This window comes from Montipora foliosa, chromosome 13 (genome assembly GCF_036669935.1).
Source record: "Montipora foliosa isolate CH-2021 chromosome 13, ASM3666993v2, whole genome shotgun sequence".
NCBI classification, from domain to species: Eukaryota; Metazoa; Cnidaria; class Anthozoa; order Scleractinia; family Acroporidae; genus Montipora; species Montipora foliosa.
Window position 1 is genome coordinate 8,019,926 of NC_090881.1, and position 26,291 is coordinate 8,046,216.

Here is a 26,291-nt window from a genome sequence, read left to right on the forward strand (position 1 = left end):
ACCAGCTTTATCATCTCGCCATCACTAGGCTCTACAAAACGAGTTTACTTTTCTTCTCTCTAAAATACTAAAGATGAAAAGTTGAAACTTTGGTGATCGCTTTTTTTCCTCTGGCTTTGTTTGTTTCCGACGGAAATAACCGGAGGATAAATATCTACGCGGAGGTGGTTTATTGCATGATAATCGTCCGGTGATTTACCCCACAGTAGCCGCAATAAGCAGCAACATTAAGGCTTCTATTTTAAACTCAATTAAGCAGAGCTTATTGCTTTATCAATTGAGACCAGCGTGAAAATGGAAAGCTCCCAGCTGAGAAACAGGCTACTCTAATAGTTAAGAATCTAGTAATCAGGTAAAGATATGATCCTCACAGTTATGGACGCAATTTTAGCAATTGCGTAGAGAAGCCTGAAAAATTCAGGGCTTCAACGGGGTAAGAACCAGTGACCTTGTGATATCAACTGAACTATGAGGCCACTGACGTTGGGAGCTGGTCATTTGTGGGTGTTAAATTTTCCGTCATGAATTAATCAACGAACAAAATGATACATGAAATGAATCATGTACTGAACTGTTGTTTCATATATCATTTCGTTCATTGAGTTAAGAATCTCATGAATTCTTTGACATGGGCTTTAACAATAGAGTCCATTAGTTGTAAAGAATTTGTGAAGCGTTAATTAATTTGCATTTTTCGGAACTAAAATAATAGCAAATTCAAGGCAATATGTAGAGACAGTGGTGGAAGGTGACTTTTGTTATTCATTATGTGTGGCTTTTTAAACTATATGTGACTGGCAATCTTCCAGTGTCGAACATTTTCTGTGCGTGGTGAGAGCCGCTGAAAGCTTTCCTGTACTATATAAAAGGCAAGTGCTAGTTTGCAATTTAATCCCATTAGCAAAAGGTTTACGCACTGTTGTATCTCCCCAACCGGCTGGGTGTTTCTGCAATCCTTCGTCCGTAGAATGAATGACTTGTCGGTAAGGATATTATGAATTGGTTTTAAAAATGGTATAATTTTGAGACTGTTATATTGTTTTCAAAATGATTCATCATAACCACACGATTTAGTAGAACCATGGACAACAAAGCCCGAAGTAAAAATAAACCCTACTGGTCAATCTATTTTGATAGAAGCTCTACAAACAGTTTATGCTCAGTCATCATAGATAACTGTAATTGATCAGTCGGGCCAACCATTTGTTTCTCTCCTTTCTTTTTGTATCATTCTCTTTATTGCCTCGTGTCAATCGTTTAAAAAACCGCAGTTTACGGACCAGTTGGTCGCAAAGCAACTACCCTCGATTGCACTTTCCTTTTTTGGTAAAAGAAACAGGAGTGAGTTGTTGCCAATGAATCTATAAATAGTATCATTCTTTCTTTTGTGTTGGTGAGTGGAACGGAGCAATAAAAGAATCCAACGGCAAATTTTAATTTGTTATAGAATAAGATTTCTGGATCGCGGCTGGGAGGAGGGCGCGCCTGTAATAGATTCAATGTAGTTTTGGGTGTATTTCAAAAGCGTTTACAGATAATTGTGTCGGTTGTATTTCTTTTGCTGCATTAGGGACTGAAACAAAGTGAAACTCCATGCAAACGCACGGTGCTGGTACTTAAGAGAGGCACGACTCAGCTTACACAGAATTCTCGTTTACCTTTGTACCAATTCGCTTTTTTCGCCAATTCCATAATACAGTTAATTTTGGGGAGTTCTTTGCATTAAAACAATGGATATCCGGTATACAGTCCCAAGAGTAAATAACTGGTATTGTTTTTATGTAGATCCCCCAAAACGTATTGCATTATGGGATGGTGTAAATGGTCAATATCCAACTGTCCTATCTGACATCTCATCAAAATGCGTTAAATTACTGGTCTTTGCTTCTGCATTGGTTAAGACCGTAAGTCAATAATGCAAAAGTAGTCCTCACAGCACACATCCCCTTGTTGAGCTCAAAACCAAAGCGGGATATTAAAAGCTGCGAAACCTGACTTAATAGCGCCTTTAACATCTACGACGTGGTCGTCAACGTGAACACAACAAAAAATCTTGCTGCACCACAGCAACGTGAATTTACCAAATTTGAGGCTTTAACGACGAATGAACTTGAGATTAGCATTTCAAGTGACTTCAGTTCAACTGACCTCACCCACAGGTAACGTTTAATTTCGATAATTTTGAAAAGGCTAATCTTTTTTTCTTTAAGCCTTTTAGTACCATTTTTTTAAAACCTTCAGCGCTTAGTGCTTTTTGAAAAATTTGAGTTGATAGTCATTATCGAACATTATAAAATTTGTTCATTTTGCTAGAGTAAATCACAAGAAAAACTAATAAGGAAACTCAAAAGCGTAAAAGTACAGTTAAAACTGAGAATGTGGAATATTCTCATGTTATTTTTAGAGGCACTCTCGTTTCAACAAGATGGTGTCACAATTGTGGTTGTCAGTGATGGCTGTGATCTCAAGTATTGATTTTATTGAGGCCACTATTGAAGGTTGTCACGAATCTTACTCCGTTTATGGCATGTTCCTCAAGGGTCACGTGATCAAAGAAGTTGAGGTTGGATTCCCGACAGAATGTTACATGATGTGTGGGCAGGAGTCTAGGTGTCAGAGCTACAACGTTGTCATCGGTAAAAACATCTGTGAGTTGAATTCCAGAACTAAGGAAGCCAGGCCTAAGGACTTTTTACCAGACAGGAGTCGGTATTACATGAAGCGTGCATTCAATAGAGGTAGCTATAGTTGGATTTGCTGGTGACACTTAAACAATACTTGAAGGACCATAAGAGATGATTAGACCGATTTGTTAAGGCTTGAGGGTGTATCGACCGCAACAACGAACAGTCAATGTCCACAGTTTTGAATTCGTTTATTGAACTGGAAAAAAACTAGGACAACTTTGATAGAAAATTGACGAGAACGTGGAAACAACGATTGAAACGATAACAACGACGAAAGCGACGCGAGAACGAAGTAAACGGTGTAAACGAAGAGGATGATGAAAACGATTCAACAAAAAATAATGATAATAAAAAGGAAAAAAAAAGTACAAGTTACATAAGCTTCTAAGAACCAAGTAAATAGAGAAATTCTGTAACGACAGAACCGAACGACAGAACCGAAGAAAGACAGCAATACTTACAAACTATGGAGCGTCTTACAGCGAGCAACTAAGTTGAAATAAATGGAGTTTTCCGAAAACAGCGTGTAACAACCTCAGGCTGGCCATTAACATAGCGGTAAAGCTTCCAGAAGGGAAAAAAACGAGATCGGTTCGATATGTCTATTTATACTGAGAAAAACTTGTGCGAAATCGTATATAAATTACTTGCCTTTTGCAGTACTAATAACGAAGAATGCACACCTAAAAAGGCGTTGATTAGCGCGAAGCAGTTGCTACATTAATAATGAACTTTACTAAGCTTGCCGAATCCATGCATACTCCTTTATCTTCAGCGCCTCTGGGATCCATTAAAGAACTTCCGGCTGAATCTTGTTCCGAAATCAAGGCAAGTGAAGGAAGTACAATGACTGAGTTTGAGCACTGGATGTACGCCGATGAAGATGCTAATCAAACGATTCAGGCTATTTGTCAAGGTAACATATGAGTTCCTTTTATAATTCTAAAGAGGACTCCCAGATTAGTTGATTTCTGACATACGTCATGACGTGTGTTCGTCGATAGCTGAATGAGAACCATGCGGGTAGTGTTGCTGAATTGATCGAACAATAGGCTAGAGGAGAGTGAAGAGAGCTATGGGTAACGGAATTAAAAATAAAAAGAAAATGCAAAGCGTAATTTATCATTTATTACAACATAGAGTGCAAAATGACTAATTGCTTATTGGCTGAGACAGAGGGCATTTTTCATTATTAATTTTATTAAAAGCCCCGGGTAAAATTACTTTTATTATTTTCTTGTAGTAAGTGTTTTTTGCAGGGTGGTACGACTCGGGCCGTATCTGCAACTTCTGAAAATACGCTTGATATTTATCCTTAAGTTTACTCGGCCCCATGGGATTACCTGTATAAAATATCAGAATTGGTTCAGTGGTTTTATTTTAAAATTCTAATCCCATTTCAATAAAAAAGCTTTAACGCCTTGTGAGCAATGCAGTTCACCGAACCCTGTTGCTGACAGAGTGAAAACAAATTCGCTTTCAGGCGTTTGGCAGAAGATTAACCAAGATCCAGTATGCTTTGGCTCTCGATACAACAAATATGGTGCTTTCAGAGTTACCAAAACTGGGAAGGTGAAGGCCATGAAACTACTGCACAGAAACGGATCAATAAAATGTAACCCAGATTATAGTGAATCCTATTGGGGCTGTACTAATACGGGTGCATACCCAAGCGATACATTGATGACCATAATCACAAATGCTAACAAAGAAGCAATTCTGCCACCTGCTGAAGAATTAAAAGCGCGTAACAACGGCGAGAAGCACTTTTACGTTCTTGAAGGGGTTGGGCAAAGGTTCGCGGAGTTGGTTTTAGAAAACCTTCCAAGTACACAGCTGTATTTTTCAAGGAATCAAGAATTGCAGATATGGTATGGACAGGATTGGGCTGACCTCTCTGAGAGTAACAACAGTGGTACGACGTGCGCTGATGTTTACGTATGGTACATATAAAAGAGGCATTTGTTTTTGGTTTAAAAGGCACTCACAGGTCGAATTAGCATGTACCGCTTTAAAAACCTTGGAAAATGTTTTCCGTCGATAATGGTTTGCACAACGTTGCATTTTACCAATGTAGATTCAAGCACTCATCTGAAAAAGATATTTCTTTATTTCGCTACAACAAATGAACTAGTTAACTCCCACTTTTTGGAGTTTATAAGGTGTCTTGCAAATTCTCCCTAGTTTCCTCGGCTAAAAGTCGATTCGCACAATCTTCATGAGCATATAGATAGCGACAGCAGGCAATCTGCTATTTTGCAAGTACATACTATGTTGGTTGTGATCTGCGCCTTTCACAAACAGACACACGCCCACAAGTTTGGTCTTTTCAGCTACTAGGACTTTTTGGAGTCTTTCTGAAAAAATCCTCAAACTCGGTGATCGTAATAGTGGCAATGACTCTTAAAGATTGTACTACGTCCACTGTGTGAAATGTTGCAATGTTGAACCAAGAGTTACAAACACTCATGTTTGTATCCCATAATGGAATGTTTGTTGTTCAGTCAAGGAAGCAATACCTTGCGTTTACCCCAACAGGGGTGAATCTACAGACTGGAGTTTCCAATTGTACTTAAATAAACTATATTTTGACGCTACGAAGCGAAATGAACTTTAACGCTTTCCTTATTCCGTAGTAAACTATCCACTTAGAGACGGTGTTGCTGGTCACATTCGTTCTCAGGTTGAATCCGTCTTAACAGCTGACCCAGGTTAAATTAGTGATCCTCATTTTAACTGGGGTGAATACGCACTCAGATGGATTGAAGAAAATTTTTTGGAGCTTGAATTAAGCTTAGAGAAAAATTACGGTCAGCTTAGGATTAGTTTTGGTTATTATAGATAGATATCAATAGACTTATTATAGAAAAGTAAACAATGAAAAGAACTGTGTTGGGTTGAGCAAGTTATAATGTAGTGATGAAGCCACAGGACTATAGATCTGGAAGTGCACAGCCCACTACGTTCTTTGTTCCCAGACTCTGTTGTAATGTTGAGATTGAATGGATAAGTGTATGAATGCAAAAACCGATGAAATGATATGAAATATTAAGAAAATGTGTTGAGATGCTCATATAAGACAGAGCTTTAGGGAAAGTATAGGTGTTTTAAATCCTTTTTTTGGGGGGGTAGGTAGAGTGCATATTCAACCTAGGTAAAATGAGGATCACGAATTTAACGTAGGCAAAAACGAGTTCAACATGGGTACGGATTTGATCGACAGCACATGGTATATTTTTTTAAAACACATTAAAATTACAGTTTCCTATCTTTGCCCATGGATGGATTGTTGAACAACTCCACATTTGCATTTGTCTAGTACTCGCGAGAAGTCATTTCTCGCACATTAGCTTAAGCCAGTTACTGTAATCACGAATCCCGACGTTTTTATCGAAGTGTCAAAATGTTAGTTTGAGATATCGATAGAACAGAGGACAAGGGACAAAATTCAATGCAAAGAGAAGAGGTGGAGGGCAGTAAGACAAGAAAAGGTATTAAAAAAATCTGTGCGTTCGGTTTTGGACTTGTGTGGCCGGAGAGGCAGATGTATTCGAAAAGCGCGGCTAATTTTAGGGTGATTTGTACAACAACTGAATGCAACTGGTGAAATCACACGTTAAATAACTGTAGTTATTTCTTATTGTTCTATGAACATTGACGATAAATCATTTTCTTTTTACAATTGTTTTCATAGTTGCACTAATCACATGAAAATAAAGGAATATCAAATTAACTATAATTAGGCATCTGAACCAATGTTGTTTTGCACCCAGTATTTGAGATCTGCAAGGTCAGCGTACACTCCATATCTTCCCTTGCGCCCGCATCCAATTCCCCAACTAACCACCCCCACCATATACCACTTTCCGTCCATAGAGCAGACCAGCGGTCCTCCACTATCTCCTTGACATGCGTCAATCTTTCCGTGAGCATACCCAGCACAGCGCATGCGTAATGTTATCTGGTAACCAAGGTCGTTATAAGAAGCTTGACAAGTGTCATGGGAAACTAGTAGAACTTCTGCTTGTTGTAGTGTCTGTTTTAGATAATATTAATAAATATTAGTCAAATATTAATTGTAACCCTCAATTTTAATTTACTGGAAAGGATAAGTCTTCGACATCAATTGAAGCAAGCGATTTTAGAGTAGACAAGCAATCTTGTCAATGTATCATAATGCACTAAGATCTGTCGATTGCTTCAAAACCGGTCTGAAATTTGTTTTAGGCAATGAAAAATAAATTTCTTATTTCATTTTGTTTAGCACTCGTCTTCCAAACCCACTTTTAGCTGGATTCAAGATGGCGGCGCATTCATCACCTGAAAACTTTTCAGCCTCGCTTCCGACTTCCACTCACTATTTTCAGCGAGTGTTTTGCATAAGAAACATATTAAGAGAGACACAGAAAGAGGAAAGGCGGGAGAGTGCGGAGTATCAAATTTTCAAAAAATGTTAAGAATGGCAGTTTTGGGACAGTTATGAAGAGCACTCTTTCCTCTAACTCTTAGTTTCAAATCAGGAATCCTCGGCGTATTAAAAAACAAATCACCATGTCATAATACCACAGGCCCCCAAGCACCGTCTTAATAATAATAATAATAATAATAATAATAATAATAATAATAATAATAATAATAATAATAATAATAATCATCATCATGATGATGACGATGATGATAATAATTCACCATAATGACAAGTGGTATGACAATCAACCCTTGCTAACCGCCAAAAATGGAGACGTGAGGATTACCTGGGACATGACTATCTACACAGACAAAGTGCTGAAACATAATCGGCCAGATATTACTCTAGTGCATAAAGACACACAGAAATGGACACTTACTGACGTAGCTGTGCCAGCGGACCAGAACATCATCAGAACTGAAGAGGAGAAGGTTTTAAAAGTACCAGGAACTAGCATTTGAAATCAGAAGGATTCATGGAGCCTCGGAAGTCACAATAATACCTATCGTGGTTGGTGCTCTTCGAAGCATATCAAAAGGTGCAAAGACCTGGTTTGGCAAGCTAGATGGATGTACCTGACTTCCTTGGAAGTGTGCAATTATAGGCCATCCCTGGAACTGTTCACCCGCTGCGGCAAGTGTTACCCAGTAGAACACACGACAACTGGAGAGATCGAATCGAATCGAATCAAATCATGATAATGATAATGATAATGATAATGATAATGAAAACAACAACTGCAGAGTAGGCTCCAATGATCAAGAAACGGTATCCCACATCCTATGTGCCTGCTCAAAAAAGACACAAACACTCTACAAGGACAGACTCTACAAGCCACCTAGTTCCATGTTTGGAGAATGATAATGCGAAAGTACTGGCATCTGAAAAAATGTCCAAGACACGGTTCCAACTAACCTGATGAGTGTGCTGGACAAACTGAACAAGGAATGGTTATAATAGAAGGAATTGTGTACGTGCCGGGAACAATACCAGCAAGGACAATGTAGAAAAATATGCAGATTAAAGATTAGGCTTGAAGAGTTTGTATCCTGGACTCAAGGTTAGCAGCGTGCAAGTAGTATTTGACTTTCTAGCTGCACACTCCATAAACTTGGCAAAGGAGTTAGCAGATATTTTGCACGATAAGAAAGCCGTAAGCGGAACGATAGAGAAGGCACAGAAATGGATAATTTCTCAGAATTGCGAAATTGTAAAACGGTTTCAATAATAGAAGTTAGTTAGCTTCATTATCTACATGACTAGGAATAGCCTTCACTTATCATTATTTTTTCATTTTGATTAGTTTTTTGTGTACATAAACAGATATTTCTAGCTTAAAGAATCAAAGGTTTTTTTGAAGTCAAAAGTAGTCATTAGACCTGGAATATTGTGGAGTTTTTTGCACTCCATCACGTCATTGATTGGTCTAACAGCATCAAAGATCGTTCTTCCCTTTACATATGCACATTGGTTTTCATGTATTATCTCTGGGAGGACTTTTTCGAGTCTAGTTGCTAAAGCTTTTGATCCAATCTTTTAGTCTACGTTCAATAAGGAAATCGGTCTCAAGTTTTCCACATACCTTCTATCTTTGTCTTTGTTTTCAATTAATCGAATAATTGCCTGTCGTTGCGAATTTGAGAGTTTGCCATTTATATATGCGGCGGTAAGAGAATCAACCAAAAGATTCCCCAAAATTGGCCAACAATTTTTATGGAATTCAGCTGTTAGCCCATCATTTCCTGGAGACTTGTTATTTTCGAATTTCTCTAGAGCTTTATAGCATTCTGTGTAGGTAAGTAGTTTGAAATGTACGAGCAACTGTTGCCCACAAAGCTATACTTTAGCAAAAAGACACACAGAAGTTGCCCTGGGGATGTGAAGTGTAGGCTATGTGGTCATGCCAAAGAAAGTGTTTCGCACATCCTGGCCTGGTGTACTGCACTACCTCAGAACAAGTATTTGTTTAGATATAACATGGCTTTAAAATTCCCGTTCTATGAGATCTTACCTGACCAAGATCTTCTTGAGGAAGGACCGCCGTGGTACTCGCCAGTGATGCCAAAGCTGGTGTACAAGTCAGAACAAGTAGAAGCTTGGTGGGATGTACCTGTGTATGCAGATCATCAGGAGGTGCGAGCCAACCGGGTCGATGCGAGGTTTGTGAATCATGTGATTAAGAAAGTCACGACCATAGAGATGAGTTGCCCATGGATCAGTAATCGAGAGAAGAAGAGCGAGGGAAAAACTATGAAGTATGGTCCGTTAAGGTGGGAACTGAAGGAACAATACAAAGGATACGAGGTGCACCAGTATAATATCATCATGGATGTGCTTGGCGGGTGGTCGAAAGAGACTGAGATTAGTGTGCAATCACTGGTTGGGCGAAAGACTACTCAAGTCTTAGAGAGAATGCAGAAGGTGGTTTTATCGGGGCGACGCTGAACATTGCAAGAACTTTCAAAGCAGTAACATGATGATGCTAATGTCAAGATTGATAGATTAGCCATCAACAGTTATCGGCATAAGTTTTAGACAATTAGATTATGATTTTTATACATGTATATGTATATATATTTTACTTATTTATTTACGTACTATTTTGAGTTTCGCTTAGCTCACAGGTTACGCTATGCGCCCTGTGTTGCTTTCTGACACTGTGCATACAGATAGCGTTACTGCGCATAATAATATTAATGATATAATAATAATAATAATAATAATAATAATAATAATAATAATAATAATAACGACGATGATGATGTAAATGTAAAGGGCTACCTCAAAATACATAAATAACTATAGAAGAAAATGCTTCCAAAGGAAGAACAATTAAATTTGCTAACTAAGCACACAATTAGGAATTATAGGCGTACAGTAAGAAAGAATAGAAAAGATTGAGGAAGCTAGTAATATAATAATAAACAAAAAAGACAATGAAAGGGAAAAATACCAGAGGTTATACCTATGCAGGGTATCCGCGCGCAGCCGGATATAATTAGCTGATAGTTTTGAATCGATTTTTTAAATACGTAACTCATACATTTCATAACCAGCACCATTGACAGAAGGCATTGAAACACGACAAGACCTGGGGTCTCTATTTACACCCTTCGTCGTACCTTGATGCGGTTGTCAGTTATCTTGTCCTTCCAAAGGTTAACAGGAAGATTTGTATGGAGATCAATCAAATCTACTATAACTATCGAAATTTTCCTTATGTTTCAATTTCATTTTGAAGTTTACTTAAAAAAAAAATTACCTGTGCGGCGTTTCCTTGGTGAGTGGTGTGACCCCACCCCTTGACATAACACTTGCTGCCTACAGCAAAGACGAGCTTTGGCAAGCACACGGGACCCACGCGATTGTTATAAGTGAGTGGGGACTGGAGTTTGATAAGGGCCAAGTCGTAGTCGTATGTGTACTGATCATATTTTGGGTGAATTATAACTTTGTCGATTCTCACATGTTCCTCGTGGCCTTCGATCTTATTCAAATTATGTTCTCCTACCGCAAGAAAATAAGAGAATATTGTATTAGAATACGGAAAATGAGAGCAATTTACGAATGATGAATGGTATCCATTTAACACAGAAAACCATCAGTCAGGCTGAAAGGATATAATTATGCCAGTTAAAAATTTGCATTCTCTCTCAATTAGAGTGTCTTTAATCTCATTTTCTATTTATTTTACAAAAGTCAAATTTTAGCATCACATATCAAATATTATTATTATTTACAATACATTTTTACATATAATTCCTGCGTTTTTGCTTCGGTTACAGGTCACACCAGTAGCTCAGAGCTGACTAACATGGCAGCCATTTGTTCACCAGCCGAACTAGTGAGAGGTCTGGGACTATTTGCGATAAAGTCAGATTTGGGGAATTTTTGCGTTGCAAAGCAGTTTCTGACATCATCACCATGCCCATTCTCGTCATCATAGCCTCGGATCAACCCAAGGCCCTGGGAAACTCTATGTAGGCGAACATGCGCCGTAGGATTCTTATAGCCAAAAATTGGCTATTTGAATCTTACGGCGCCTGCTCCCTCCTCGTGCTAACGTGAGTGCACCAATTAGGGACGCTTTTGATTGTTCTTCACGAAAACCAATGAGAAGACACCTTGTTTCAGGGTTCCCCAGAGCTCTTCTCTCCCTCAGTCAAGAGAAGAGCTCTGGGGTCGAGATTGCACCATGCCTCTCGTTAGTTCGGCTGTTGATTTTCAAGGCGCATTTAAAGTTGAATGGCCTAAAACAAATATGAAAATCAAGAAAAAATGTATCAAACTTTCCTTGTTTCTTTATCAATGAATTAATATAATGATCTGAATACGTTGATGCCAATTCCACGTAGTCCGGGAAATTGTTTAAGTAAAGCATGTATTATTTGTTTTGGTTCCTTAGAAAACGGTATTTTAGCTTCTCGTTTTCATATAACGCAATTTACCTGCAATGATACCAAATTTCTGAGGATCACGTCCTACGTCAAAACAGTGAGCGGCGGTCACTACCCACCACGGGCTCACAATTGAGCCACCACACCAGTGAGAGGAAGAGTAATTGAGTGACACTTGCCAAGGCCAGGCTCCTGATCGCGCACTGGTACCCCCAATAATTCGTTTGTCCAGCATCTTCGAACCACATTCAGCGCCCACTGGTACAACTAAATATGTGTTAAAAAAGAAATTGCAGGAATCTTTTCAACTTGTCTAGTAGAGTGTCTTAGACGCTTTTGTTTTCCCTTGCTAAATCAAGCAGACATAAGAGGACGCACATTTATTTGCAGAAAGACAAATACTGTATTTATACATCTACAAGCACGAAACTATTTTTTCCTTTCTATGGCAGGGAAACCAAGTGACGCAATAAGGCATCATACAAATAAAGGTAAAAGAAATGTCAAACTGTAGTCTAACATGGCAATTAAGTCAAACACTTGCGGACGTGTCTCACTTAACTCAGCAACTTTTTTCATAAGAACGCCTAATTTTGGGGTTAAGACTACTGATATTTTGTTTTCGATTTGAGCCTTAAAACGTTCTTAGCATGTTCTTAAAGTTGTGTGAACTAAGTTCGAATACAAACTGAATTGTTCTTTGGATTAGGGTGTATCATGCAATACGAAAACCACGTTTTTAATGTTAACTCTTTGTATATAAACACAAAACGGACAAACAAAACTACACTTTCACAATTGAACGCCATTGTTGCGACTAATAAATGCTAATAATTATTTCCTTTTTCCCAACCTTGTTTAATAGCTTGTTTCGTTTGAGTCAGCGTCGATGGCTTTGTAGTAACAGCAACTAAAATGTGTTAAAAATAAGCAGAACATCTAGTTCATATGGAGCTTAAAGTGGCTCAAACCAGCGTCAACACTTTTCGGAATGAATGAATGAATGAATGAATGAATGAATGAAAGACTTAAAGGGCGCGTTCGATTGACCCTATTCCGGAATAAGAATACGTGAAGTGATGATTTAAAACGGTATGGCTGGCGTTTTGAAGCAACAAGGATGATAAAGATATGTCTAAAATAGCATTGTAGCAAGTGTTTGACAATTTTCATGTGAATCTCCGTAAAAACGAAGGATTTCTAACTTCTATTCCATTTATTCCTATTCCGGAATACGGTCAATCGAACGCACCCTAAGGGCGCATTCGATTGAGCCTATTCCGGAATAAGAATACGAGGAGTGATGATTAAAACGGTATGTTTGGCGCGCTTCGAAGCAGCAAGGACAACAAACATATGTTTAAAATAGCATTTTAGTGGATGTTTGACAATTTTTATGTGAATCACCGTAAAAACGAAGGATTTCTACCTTATATTCCACGCATTCTTATTCCGGAATACGGTCAATCGAACGCACCCTAAGTGTCAATGGTATTTAGCTTAAGAAAAACTAATTATGCACACTACAATTGGTGCTTCCACTTCGAAGCATCAATTGACTCTACAAAACTGTATCACCAAACAGCTGTCACATTACCACATAAAAGAAAACGATTATTGCCTATCAAAATTCACAAAATGCGTAGAATCATATAAAGTAGTAGGTTACCATAGCAACATAACGAATTCGGTGAGAAGTGTTCATCAGGTCCAGTTGAATACTCTCCTTCGCTAAGAATCCCCCGCAGACTTCACCTTCGCCTGCTGACTACTTTGCAACAATACAAAGTGGGGGTCACCGATTTTTGCTTTTGACAGATAAGCCTTTAATTGAAGATAATCATAGGCTCTTCGTTATAATCTTAACGACCGATGTTACTAATTACTGCGCTCCTCCAAATATTTCCGAACCATTCCATCGTCCTGGCCAGATTCATTATTTTTATACCAGATCTTTAACAGCAGGTCAATTTACGTCCAGAGATCTATACTCAGTCAACAACCGTTGTCCTTTCCTTAGTAGAATTGTTGCGAGAATTTGGAATATGATTCCTCCTAAGCTACGTGACTTTAAAACCTCTTTCAAACGAAAACTACTCCTGAATTAAGGTTATGGAGATTTCTTCATTGAACCTGATGTATCGTATTTTTGCCCACCTTGAATAGCTATGCCGTTTTCTTCATATGGTACCGAAAGATTACCGTTACGTTGATTGTTCGATCGATTGATTGACAGATGAATTGATGGCAAATGACAACAGCTGAATATTATGCATTATTAATGGTTACCTTGACACGTGCCACATGTTTTCCGGCAATATGTTTTCAAAGACGTAGCCAGTGTCTTGTCTCCACATCGAGTCCTGTAAAAGTCGCAGTATGATACCAGGTCCTTGCACTCTTCGACAAACAAACATCACAGGGCCGAAAAAAAAAGGAAAAAAGTCTCATCATTGTACTTAGACTGGCGTAAATGAATTGAACAAGACTGATTGAACAACTAACAAAGACAAAGAAGGAGTGGGCGAATGGGGCAGACAACAACACTGGAAAAGAAGGGGTCCATAGTCTTCGTCCTTGGAAGGCCGTTTTGAAAGTTTGACTATTATTAGCGGATGAAATGGAAATTACAGCACTTTCTTTTAAGTTATTTTAAGACCTTAACAATGAAGTGTTGTTCCGTTTGGGGCTCAAGTCTGTGACCCCATCTTAGGGTAGTCCGCTTCCCAACCAACTGAGCGACCAGTGCTCGTAGTCGACTTTTTTCGAAGGTGGATAAAATGATATTCTCTGGATAATGCATTATTCTGGAGTTTTAGTTTATAAGGTAGCGTAGTGCGATGCTCGACCAGCTGTTCCACCAGTACACATATAGTCTTTTTGTTGGACTACTGCTATTATTTCGAGAGTGGATGAAATGGTATTCAGCGGAGAATGTAGTATACTGGAGATTTATCTGGCCTTATAGATAATTGTAATTGAGCTATACAAATTTGGTAGCAATTACTTATTGTTTTGTGATGCCAATAGCCTGTAGCCTAACGTAAAAGAAACGTACGCCTCGATCCGGTATCCATAGCGCGCCGGCTTAATGCAAGAGCTTAAGCACGGGAAAAGAAGTCTGGTGCTTGTCGCCGATATAAGGAGAGCTTTGATTGGCTAATTGTACCTAATTCTCGGCCTCGCTTGAGATTTTCCAGTAAAGACTTCACTCTTGGTTAATAAGCGATAATATTCCATTATGATATTGTTTTTAATCCAACTGAAGAGGAAATTCAAAATCTATAGACAGGTGCTCACGTTGGACATGATCTCAAATTTGGTTATTTCAAGACTTCCAGAACGAAAACAGCAGAGAAATTTCTCAGAATTCTAAACGAACCAGCATGGCGTTCAAAGCAACTGTTTTTCCTCATTGAGTCTTCTTTTTCTTATTCTTTTCGCGTTCTCGTCGACGTCGTCGTTGCTTACTTAATTATCCTTCCTTTCCTATTGGATACGACATAATCTGCGGCATGTCAGTGAATGATAAGCGTGTTTTTAAACCCTAGACATATCGGGAATTACTTTGATTTGAATATTATGGTAACAGCATTTCTACAAAACCTCATTTGCAAAGTTAATACCTACCACAATAGTCACAAGTCTTTCGACAATATCTCTTCAAATAATCCATATATCCTATGACCTTGCAATACGGTTCATAATAAATGCAGTAAGGAGACTCATTCTGGCATGCTAAATGCAAAAAATATATAAAGAAAAAAAACATTGTAACTTATCTTATAGGTTGATATGTATTGCACCCGAATTCTTTGTTCCCTACTTGGCCCAAGAAAATTGTTTGCCCGGGGCGAGATTACCACGTCTTGTGAGAGTATGTGTTGTGATTTAATTTTGTTTTTGGTTTGAATTTTTTGAAAACCTGTTCATTTTTTTTTTCAAACCAGATAAAAACTTTAAGCTGTATATTTCTCAAGACCTTTCTGCACACTCACCAGAACTTGACCTTGAACTCTCCCTACCTCTGGATCTGCTGGCTACTCCTTAATCCACTTGACCAAGTAAGCAATAGACCTTTTTGCAGTTACGGCGGCCAATTTGATTTCTATTGTTTTCAAATAGCTATTATGGGATGCCCAGGGGGCAAATACATATTAATTTGACCCCTGAGCATCCCATAATGTCTTTCGAAACAATAGAAATCAAAATGGCCGCCGTATCTGCAAAAAGGTCTATTGATGCAAACTTCTCAGGATAATTTATAAAGGAATATTTCATTATTTACCCTGGGCCATTCTCGGTCCAAAATTGATATATTCACAAATGTGCAATGCAACACCAGAGCCACATATGGCAGGGTCACGCCTACGCAATTGTGTAAATGAAATCGATTTCTATAGAGAAATAGAGGAATGGAAGGCCACCTAAAGACAAATTTAAAGTCTAAAACATGTCATTTAATTTAGAAGACGATTTTTACAACAAGGCCAAACATTTCTTATAAGAAAAAAAAGAAGCAACTCCGCCTTTCAGGAAGCAAGAATCGATCGAAGCCGAAACAATTAATAAAATGGAACAACATATGATAACTCGAAGAAAAATGGGTTACAAAAACTCTTCACAGGAAACAATATAGTCTGTGCCAGGCTTCCAGATAGTGGGGAAAAACGGGAACTGGTTCAAAGTCTTGCCCCAAGCACACAGTCAAATTAGGGAAAAGTGGCTTCAAAAAATTATGCAGAAATCAGTCAGAAAGTTGTCAACACATCCGTTCCATGCACAGAAAATGCCAACCAGCAATGGCAGCTCCAACATTCCTCACAATGTTGATCGACTTTATGGTAAAATGTCACCCGTGTACCCCAACATGCTTTATGCAAAAGTAACTGAGATCGAAAATCATTATGCTCGAGTAGTGACCAAGTTTGGAGAAGTCCGAAAAAAGTTATTTCTCCTACAACATTAAACCTGTATGAGGTGTGTAACAGTGTACGTATCATGAAATTATGTTTTCAGAAATCGCTGGCTGATTTGTATCGGGTTCCACAGTCTCGATCTGCAATGGAATGCAGCCCATTATTTTCGGTATCATCTATTTTTAGGAAGGCTACTGCTTAATTTTTGCGGGAAAAAAAGCATGGCGGTGCTGTGTTCCTGGTACGATCGATAATTTTGCATGAAGTACGAGCAATCACACTCGTGTGGCTACTTGGTTGCAGACCTATTAGGGGCGTTGTGGTCAGCGGGCCCAATCTGATTGGCCATAATTTTGGGTCACGTTGTACCTCATTAAACGGGCTTCAGGATTGGCCAAAAGAAAGACAACAAGTAAGAATGTATTTAGCACAGAAAACAATAAGTACAACACTGTACAGCCAATGAAATATACTGTTCAATAAGAGGTACGACCCTACCCATAACTTTGCGGGACCCGTATTCTATTCTAAATTCAAATAATACTGTAAGCTGATGGGCCAAATGAGAGGACCTTCTGCAAACACGCCTCAAAATGTAGTAAATCGCATTATTGTGGACGGCAAAACTAGAAGCACAAAAAAAACAACAGAAAATTCCAGTTAAAAAATGGAATCAAGAAACCCTTTCACCTGCCCTCACAACTCTTAGTCTCATTTTTTTCAACGAGAACAGATCACCTGTAAGAAAAAAAGAAAGGTTAAAAGAGAATGTCAAAATTTGCTAATATAGCACATGGAAATTTCACTAAAAGAATCCTGGAAAAGCCTTCCCAAAACGATACGTCAGTTACAACTAACTTATCGAAGTCAACTTACAAAAGGTAACTTATGCAATTGTGCGTTTAACTTAGTTACACGATCAAGGTTTTTGCGACAAGAAAGTTTCATAAAGATTTCTTACTCGTGCCAGTACAAACGACAGGATTATTTTGCAAAACGTATTCCCTGGACAAGGGTAAGATAACAATCCTGCTGAACTTTGCATTTTCGTTCTGGTGTTGTAAGAAGCATATTAGTTTGAGCAAGAAAGAAATGTAAGAGAGTGATGTTTCTGTGTCACTCCAACGAGCGGGATGTTGGCCTTGAGAGTCGGTCTAAGGTGCTGAGCAACGAAGAAACGCGTGTACAACCGACTGTCAAAGTTCCACGATATTTTTCCTTTACTTTGCATACGCGAGCAATATTCATCGCTAACTGGCATATTTTCCTTGATAATCCTTCGTTTGACTTCATTAAAAGTTGAATTGGACCTCATGATTAAAGAGCTGGAAATAAGGATTCCTGGATTCTCTCGTGGTTTCCACGAATAAGTGTCTAGCAAATCAAGACAAAACAGTGTTCTCGATCAGTTCAAGTTTTTGTTGTGCCGTCTCAAACCTGTACTCGAAGAGCCATACCCCGGGATGTTATAAAGAGGCTTAATCTTTCGACTGGCATTAGGCTGGCATGGCTTAATTACAGGGACTATAATTAAAGGGAATGACTTAAAGAGGTTAACAGACTGAAAATGGAATATGGGGAAGGCAAAAGGTTTCCCCATAACTTTTGTTGAGCTTTTGGGAGTTTATTTCTTGCTGAAAAATGTCGCTCATCCGAGCGCCATTTTGTATCCACAGTTGCTCAAAACACGAAGGACTTGCAAAGAGATACAAGATTATGAGGAAGAAACAATCATAAAAAAATCAATTAATAGTATATGAAAGTGACTTCTGAGCCAGTTAAATTCTCGCTTAAGAGGAAATCTTTCGGACGAAATCTGTTACCTGAAAAAATCAAACCACAAAATTTGCTTTTCAAAGCACCGTTGATTACACTGTTTCGTTAGCCGCGTCATTCATTCTTCGGTTTTGCAAAATACATGGAATAAAAACAGAGATCAAACATCGCTAAAAGCTAATCTCACCTTCATCTCGTTGCCATTCGCTTCCATGAAATAAAGGAACGACAAGGGCCAAACATACAACCATATTCAGAGTGAACATGGTTTACGGGAAAAGAAACTCTTTATCAAAGTGCAACAACACGTACTACAGTTAACAGCAGAATAGTTGTCCAAGAGTGCTGTGATGTTTTTGACATTCCGTGCAACCAATACCGAGAAAGAGATCATATCCCTATAGACCCCGCGTTATACGTTATGACATAACAAAATACAGGAATGCCAACTCCAGTCTTTCATGTCAAGTTATTATTGTGCTGTGAACAAAGACGGTCTCCCTCATAAGAAGAAGGATTGCATTCTTCCTTTTGGTCATTCATTCCTTCGTGTTGTCAAATAGGTCACTTTCTTTGTTGTCTTGCCATTTATTGGCGCGGTAAAATCGCCGGCAACCCAAGAACAAAAAAATGCCTCTGAACAATGCATTGTCAAAGAGGACTTTGTTTCTACGTTACTAAACAAATATTTTCTTAAAAAGACACAGAGATGGGCGAAAATAAACAAAAACACACGATTTACTCTAAAACGCATTTTTTTTTCTTTTCTTAATTTCCTGTGGAAACATGTATAGCAATGCAAATTGATTTTGGAACTGAGCCTGCCCTTGACGCTATACGGCAGTTGTCACAGATACCCTGTGATGGCTTTTTTTTTTCTAAGAGCGCGCGCAGCCCCACGTCCAGTAAAGTAATTAACACGTCATGATAACTTGGTGGATACTGAGTTGAATGATTGTTTTAGTATATACTAAAATAGTGAGATAATATAGCACAAAAAGATGATTTTAGCTCCTTTATTCCTCCAAAGATTACAATATTTTCGGGCACAAATTCCACACGAATTGCTCGGAGGTGAATGGCAAAGGATATCCGGAGTTTGAGTAGCCAATCAGCGCGCGCGTTCAACGCTACCGTTTTAGTATATACTAAACTTTGATAACGCTACACTGAGAATTTGAGGCCTTTTGGTGGTGGTGATGTCTCCACTGAAGTTACCTTTCAAGGTAATAAACTTCTTATAGGTTTTTTTGATCCAGTTATACTCCTTCTAAATGTCATTTCCGGCTGGAGAATCCAATTTCAATGAAAAACACTCTTTCTTTCGGTGCAAGGTTTGAATTGAAGTCATTGACAAATGTCTTAGCTGTTTTGTCTATTAAATCGAAACAAATGCAAGGTTATTGACTAATTACTTTGACGCAAATAATCTTAATCATCGATTAGGCAGCAATTAGCAACCTCAATACTGCTTGGCCTTTTATAAATGCTAGGCGTAGACTAGACTTAAGGATGTAAATATAGTATTACTTTTCTTGAACGCACATAATCTCGCTGGGCCATCATCTCGCCTCGCGCGAATGACATCTTCATTTGAACCTTGAAGACCGACAAACTGTATCGCTTTTTCCGTTATTTTCGCCGCATGTCGGCTGCGTCCGATGAATACCGAGAACTGGAAAGAACTAACCAGATCGATGGCGAAAATCCCGACGAAGGTCAAGTGACTTGCGGAAACGAGAATCCCAGCGAAAAACAAGGCTCACCTTTGCAGTTAAACAGATTGTTGCCTGTTCTACCTCCTCAAGAACCTATTGATAATGCAGGCATGCTCCTTGCAGCCTATGGATATGTCTTAGGAGACTCTCTTGGAAAAGGCTCTTATGCGGTCGTCAAAGTTGCGTTCTCGAAGAAACTAAAGCGTCAAGTTGCCATCAAAATTATAATCAAGAAGAAAGCACCGCAAGACTACCTCACGAAGTTTCTACCACGTGAAATTGCTGTCATGAAACAACTTAATCACCCGAATGTTATCGGACTTAATGAAGCAATCGAGACCAGCTCTCGGATATTCCTCGTGATGGACATGGCGGATGGTGGAGATCTCCTTGATTACATAAAAACCAATGGCGCTATTTCGGAGAGTGAAGCCCGATGTTTCTTCCGGCAGTTGGTCGAAGCTTCCGAGTATCTGCACAGCATGGATGTCGTTCACCGCGATCTAAAATGTGAAAACATCTTGCTGGACCACAATAAAAACATCCTTCTCTCAGATTTCGGTTTTGCGAGGACACAACCTGTGGAGTACAACACTGGCAGACGCAAGCTGAGTCGAACGTTCTGTGGCTCATACGCTTATGCACCGCCTGAAATTCTACGTGGTATAGCATATGACGGAACGCGCACGGATGTTTGGAGTTTAGGCGTTGTTCTGTTTACAATGCTATGTGCTAAGTTGCCATTCGATGATTCAAACCTGAAGCTGTTAATGGAACAGGTAATAAATCTATCTCCATTTTTGGCTCAGCTCGTTAGGAACTTTGTTCATGTGTCCGGCCAATAAGGAACTTTGTGTATTTGAGTCAAAAATTGATGCGGAATCCAAAGGCTGTTTCTGCAGAGCAAGTTTTTATTCCTGCTGTGTCTTTGCAAAGTCCTAATCGTGGCAAGAAATAAACAGGCGGGAAAATCTTTTGGACAATTTGATTTAAGGTCTACCTCAAAATCAAACTATCATACGTGAGCGCGCGAGACAGTGCGAACACGTATCCCGATAAATCAGTAGTGCATTTGTCGAAAGTCATGAAGCTCTTCGTGTGTAACTATTTTGAGTGCTTATAAATCGCCCTTTATCTTCAAAAACAAGACTCTGTAAGGAAACAAAGTCCCAAACACCTTTCGGGTCATATTCACGCTCTGTTCGCATAGCTTCGGGTAATTTGGCCCCTGGTTGAACAGCTTGGTTTTGTTTGGAAATTCCTAAATAGAGTAACTTAGCCTTTCCGTTGGGATTATTCATCTGTTATATTAATTTATATTGTAGATTTAGGTCCCCACTACAACCAAGGTTGACCAGCAGAATTAACGTATATAATTAACGTATTTAACCTCCTGACGGCTTTCCCTGTTTGATCAAAGTGAAGTTGAAATTCAAGACCCACTAGTACTGTTGCCTTAAACAGTGACAACTACGGCTTATTACCTCAAGACCATTAAAAATCAACTACCAAAGTAATTACTTCGACCTATCACAGCAGTTGCAAACAGCGTAATAAACCAATTCCAATTCTAGCAATTCCATGTAACATGCTCAAAGCGCGGGAAACTCGCGCGTGCAAGTAGTAGTGATTGGTTGTGGTTTCCTTTCACTGGTTGATAAACTGTCGCGAGATTTATAAAACAATCTCCAAGCATAGCAAATGCAATCGCGTGATTACTTTCGACAGGCATTTGAAAACTGCTCTAAAAGGAAAGAACGCCAATCAATGAAATTAAAAGCACTCTTTTTTCAGCCTTAAATCACCCCTGGAGATGCTCACCTCGAAAGACCGTCGACGCGTTGAATACTGAATCGTAACTTCACTTTAATGAAACAAACAAGAAAAGACGTCTGGATGTTAAACACATCTCTCTTGTCTAATGACGGTTATGTTAATTCGATGAAAGATACAATACCTTGAACCAGAAATAACTAAGAAAATGACCCAAGAGTCAGCCGTCCGTTATGGGAAATGATCATTTGATTCACCGGAGAATAAAGGAAAGGCCTTCGCGGGAATTGGCTTTCAAACGACCAACAAATATCTGTTACGGTTCAGTTTTGTACAGTTTTCAACAACTTCAATTTTGACTTTTTCTTTGTTTCAGATTATGATAATGAATATTAAACAAGGAAAATCAAAATTGAACTGGTTTGAAGTATTGTATCTCATAACAGCTCATTTGGATTTTCTCGAAAACTTGAGGCGGTCGACGAATTTCTGAAGTCAATGTGCTTTCGAAGGTTGAGTTATTGGAATGAGTACATTGTTATGTGCGTGTTTTCAGTTGTTAAAATAATTAGCAGTCAAGTTATAAAGTCTAGTAGGGGATTTAGCTTCTAAAGAAACTGTCGTTCCAGTATCGCGGCGCAGACACGTGGAATTCGTTGCCACGAGAGTTGCGTAATCTCTCTAGTTTGAGTGTTTTTAAACGTAGTCTGTCGAGTGAGAAGTCATCCCAGTAGCAACTGATTAGTTAATTAATCAATTCTTACATTATGGTTAGGTTTTTCACCTCAGTAGGTTATTATTTATTGTAAGTTATTTTTACACTAGTATCGATTAGTTTAACATTGTAAATTAGGTCGGAAGATCCCCGTACGGGAGCCCTAATAAGGTTATTTGTATTTGGTGCATGCTGCGTTGGTGGGGAAGTGAAACAAAGAAATGGGTTTACAACATTACAACATTAAACCTGTGCAGTGCTACTAATCTCTCTTTCAATTATTTCAAAGAAATTTTCTTTACAGTCAGCTTGTAAACAGGCCATTCTAAAAAATGAGTAATTTTATTTCAAGATAAACGCTAGTTTATTAATATTGTAACTGTACCAATAATACCATTGTTACATTTAATGGTAATGTAGTTACTTACTGAAAGACAAATGTTTATGAATCTTGTATTATACAAGTGATATTGCCAACCAAAGGAATGATTAAAGAATATCACTGTTGTTTCATTATGAAAAGTAATCCTTCTTGTGAAAGACAAAAAAGGGTTTACCTCTGACGAAGGGCCAACACTCGAAACGTCAGCTTTCAAATTTCTTTACAGTGGTCGATTTACCATATCAACTCGGTTGATAAACCCTTTTCTTTATTTCACTTCCTCACTGACACAGCAAAACAGCTTCTTTACAAACTAAACCCCTTTATCCTACATGTAAAAGAATGCTTTACTTCCACCAACCATGAACCAATATTCTTAACCCAAAAACCAAGACAACGGTTGTGTTAGACTAAACACTGCAAATAACTGATTAATCCAATAACCACAATGCTTGCCAATTCCTTACCTGGAATGTAGTGTCTGACACTTGCAGACATCGGACTTATTTTGAATGGTAAGCTTTCATTTTAGTAATTAGGGTTAATTTAGGCCCCTAAAAAGTTTTAAATTCATCTGAGTGCATATTCAACTCGGGCGTTACTAAACACAGGAACGGAATCTACCGGAATAAACCGGAATATGCCGGAATGAGGCGGAATAACACCGGAATGAAACGAAATGAAGAAGAATGGTGCCGGAATATACCGGAACGAGCTGGAATGACACCGGAATGAGGCAGAATGACACCCAAATAAGGCAGAATATACCGGAATGAACCTGAAAATGCCAAAATTTGGTGTTTTAGTTAGCGCCGACCTATTTTCGTTTGTTTCAGTCAGCTTTTGCTGTGTCACGTGATTCCCTAAGGGAATTGCATGTGTTTTTTGCCTTTTGTAACATTTGGAACACTTCGATCACGAGAAAAATTTGACAGGTATATCTGTCGCTAAATGAATAATTATTTCTTGTGGAAGTAACATTTTTTTCGTGAACAAATACAGTAGCAAGATAAACAAAATGTTATTCTAATTGATTTTGTCTATGGATTTCGGAGGCGGCTTTCAGTGTGCGAATCAGAAAACCCGTAAACATTTTTACTTCATTCTGACAGGTTAATTGTGTATTGACCAATCACATTCAAGTTTAGCAAACCACAAACTAATTACCGTCGCTGCTTGCCTGCTTCCCACGACCCACACGTGATGGAGATATACGGAAATATATTCGCGCAAACAACCGGAAGACTCTTTTTCTCTTCCCGATTGTTGGCAATAATGCCATCGAAGCTGAACGCAGTGTTTCCTTGTTTGAAGAAAGAAGTCAGAAGCACAGAAAAAAGATCAATCGTTGATAATATATTTGCATCAAGAATTGTGAGAACATGTCGTGACTCGTTCCAAGCCTTGTTACTTCTTTTAAAGTAAACTGTTTTTTTGTGTCAGTCTCTCTAATTCTGCAACACTTATTCATTCACAGTCTAGAATGACAAAAATTACTTTTTGTTCCTTGCCATCCCGGTCCATGCTAATCAGCTTGATTCTGGTTTCCCTCTGGTTTATTCTGCCTTATTCTGTTGTCATTCCGCCTCGTTCCGGTATATTCTGGAACCATTCTTGTTTATTCCGTCTCATTCCGGTGTCATTCGGTTTTATTCCAGAGTCATTCCGCCTTGTTCCGGCATATTCCGGTTTATTCCGGTATATTCCGCTTTATTTGTGTGTCATTCCGCCTCATTCCAGTGTCATTCCGTCTCATCCGGTGTCATTCCGCCTCATTCCAGCATATTCCGGTTTCTTCCGGTATATTCCATTCCGTTCCATTCCTGTGTTTAGTAACGCCCTGTTCAACCTAGGTAAAATGAGGATCACCAATTTAACCAGGGTAAAAACGGATTCAACCTGAGACCGGATTTTACCTCCAATATACATAGTTAAAATTGACCTTTAATTGACCATTCCCCATAGAGGCTGTTCAGGGCTTGTGATAAAATTATTATTCAACACCCACACCCACAAACCATTTTTTTTTTTAGAAAAAGTTGGTTTAAAAGAATAGGGAAATTACTCTTCCCGTGACACCAAATCTGATGCACTTTATCAGCTTGGGGCTGCATCCGAATAAAATGCTCAGGGACATTGTGACCTGGCAGAAGAAGTGAAACAATATTCAGGGAACTCGTAACCTTGAAATCAACAGCTTTTGGCTTCAGACTAGATACATTCATACTGAATCTTTAAGTCAAGTACTGTTCGGCGCAACCTAGGTTGCCTTAAAAGCAACATGAAAATTGAGACAGTATCCCAAAATAAATTTAACTTCAAAAAATGGATCCTTTATATCATTCCTAATCTTGTACTAATTGACACAAAATCAATTTATAAAGGTCTAAAAAAGTTGCATTTCAAATATTTAAACCCGATGTGTAATGCACTTCGTATCATTGGTTTCATGGGCCCTGAAAAACTGCTCATAGAGACTTGTTAATGACTGAGAATATTGTTATTTATTTATCTCTTTTATTAGAGCTATTTATAATATTTTTATCCCTTCCAAGCGATCGTACGGGTCGTCTAAATCCTGAATTATCAAGGTTTAGACTTAATCTAAAAGTCTTTTGTAAGGTAGGTATAACTCTACCTTACAAAATAAAGAAATCAAGTGAAGCTATAATCCTCGAAGTTATAAACGCAATTTTTGCAGTTGCGTAGAGAAGCCTGAAAAATTCAGGTCTTTAACGGGGTTTTGAACCCGTTACCTCGCGATACCGGTGCGACGCTCTAACCAACTGAGCTATGAAGACATTGACGTCATTGGTCATTTCTGGGTTCTAATGTTCCCGTGAGGAATAAATCAACGATGAAATGATCATATATTGAACTGCAGAGTTCAATATATGATCCATTTCATATATCATTTCACTATTAAAATAAAGAAACGCAAAATCTGTTTAAAAATCCGAATTAGTTTGGATTTTGCAAAGAAACGCAGGCAGGCTAAATGCAAACTGAAAACTTCAAATTCCAACTTGGTCAAGCGCATTACACCGAGAATGACTGTCTTTCTATTAGCTTAAGGCAACTCTGCGAAGAAGACATCCTTCCATGCGTTAGCAAACCTTTTGGAACGGGGGAACTTTTACGCTTCGAGAATTGAGTGTGTTTGCTTATTTACATTTGTTTCCTTTGTGAACGCGCCTCCAAAGCTGTATTTTTTTTTTCGTGTCCCAGATATCCAAGAAGGTGGTATTCCCAAAAAAAAGAAACATCTCGGAGGAAGCCAAGCATCTTATTTTGTCGATGCTGTGTGACGTAAAGGAGCGGATTGATATTCCCGGAATAAAGAAACACCCCTGGTACTTGGGAAAAAAGATGAACGACTGGCGAAAAGAAAATAAAGATAACCAGGACCTTCTTAAAGATAAGTCACATGACTCGGGACTTGGAAACGAGGCTGAG

General features: G+C 38.6%; 3 protein-coding genes and 1 long non-coding RNA gene across 4 annotated transcripts in view; 2 read left to right on the forward strand and 2 right to left on the reverse strand.

The window, feature by feature from the left end:
* The first annotated feature begins 2,425 nt into the window (after positions 1–2,425).
* Positions 2,426–4,640, forward strand: LOC137981627 (uncharacterized). The gene is made up of 3 exons (XM_068828708.1): positions 2,426–2,738; positions 3,463–3,603; positions 4,171–4,640. The coding sequence occupies exons 1-3, from the start codon at positions 2,426–2,428 to the stop codon at positions 4,638–4,640; spliced, it is 924 nt and encodes a 307-aa protein (XP_068684809.1).
* Positions 4,641–6,360: 1,720 nt separating this feature from the next.
* On the reverse strand, positions 6,361–13,466 carry LOC137981628 (trypsin-like). Its single transcript, XM_068828710.1, has 5 exons — positions 13,439–13,466; positions 12,406–12,462; positions 11,604–11,819; positions 10,418–10,662; positions 6,361–6,723 (listed from the first exon to the last, which is right to left on the reverse strand). The coding sequence occupies exons 1-5, from the start codon at positions 13,464–13,466 to the stop codon at positions 6,427–6,429; spliced, it is 843 nt and encodes a 280-aa protein (XP_068684811.1). The 3' UTR covers positions 6,361–6,426.
* A 430-nt stretch (positions 13,467–13,896) lies between these two features.
* Positions 13,897–17,193, reverse strand: LOC137983759 (uncharacterized). The gene is made up of 3 exons (XR_011119011.1): positions 17,162–17,193; positions 15,183–15,290; positions 13,897–13,952 (listed from the first exon to the last, which is right to left on the reverse strand). It is a non-coding gene; the product is annotated as an uncharacterized lncRNA (long non-coding RNA).
* A 2,699-nt stretch (positions 17,194–19,892) lies between these two features.
* Positions 19,893–26,291, forward strand: part of LOC137983255 (testis-specific serine/threonine-protein kinase 3-like) — a 6,554-nt gene continuing 155 nt past the window's right edge. Inside the window, exons 1-2 of the mRNA XM_068830454.1 lie at positions 19,893–20,744; positions 26,064–26,291. The exon at positions 26,064–26,291 is cut by the window's right edge and continues 155 nt beyond it. Coding sequence (XP_068686555.1) covers positions 19,893–20,744; positions 26,064–26,291 — 1,080 coding nt within the window. The remainder of the gene's footprint in view (positions 20,745–26,063) is intronic.

What these genes read in the sequence shown, in the direction of transcription:
- LOC137981628 (XM_068828710.1), bottom strand. Translation starts at nt 13,466, where the DNA reads ATGGTTCGGAAATATTTGGAGGAGCGCA. An exon ending in GAAATATTTGGAGGAGCGCA is followed by an intron (nt 12,463 to 13,438) that starts GTAATTAGTAAC and finishes AACACATTTTAG; the next exon opens with TTGCTGTTACTACAAAGCCA. An exon ending in GAAATTTGGTATCATTGCAG is followed by an intron (nt 10,663 to 11,603) that starts GTAAATTGCGTT and finishes TTCTTGCGGTAG; the next exon opens with GAGAACATAATTTGAATAAG.
- LOC137981627 (XM_068828708.1), top strand. Translation starts at nt 2,426, where the DNA reads ATGGTGTCACAATTGTGGTTGTCAGTGATGGCTGTGATCTCAAGTATT. An exon ending in GAAGCGTGCATTCAATAGAG is followed by an intron (nt 2,739 to 3,462) that starts GTAGCTATAGTT and finishes CTTTATCTTCAG; the next exon opens with CGCCTCTGGGATCCATTAAA. An exon ending in GATTCAGGCTATTTGTCAAG is followed by an intron (nt 3,604 to 4,170) that starts GTAACATATGAG and finishes ATTCGCTTTCAG; the next exon opens with GCGTTTGGCAGAAGATTAAC.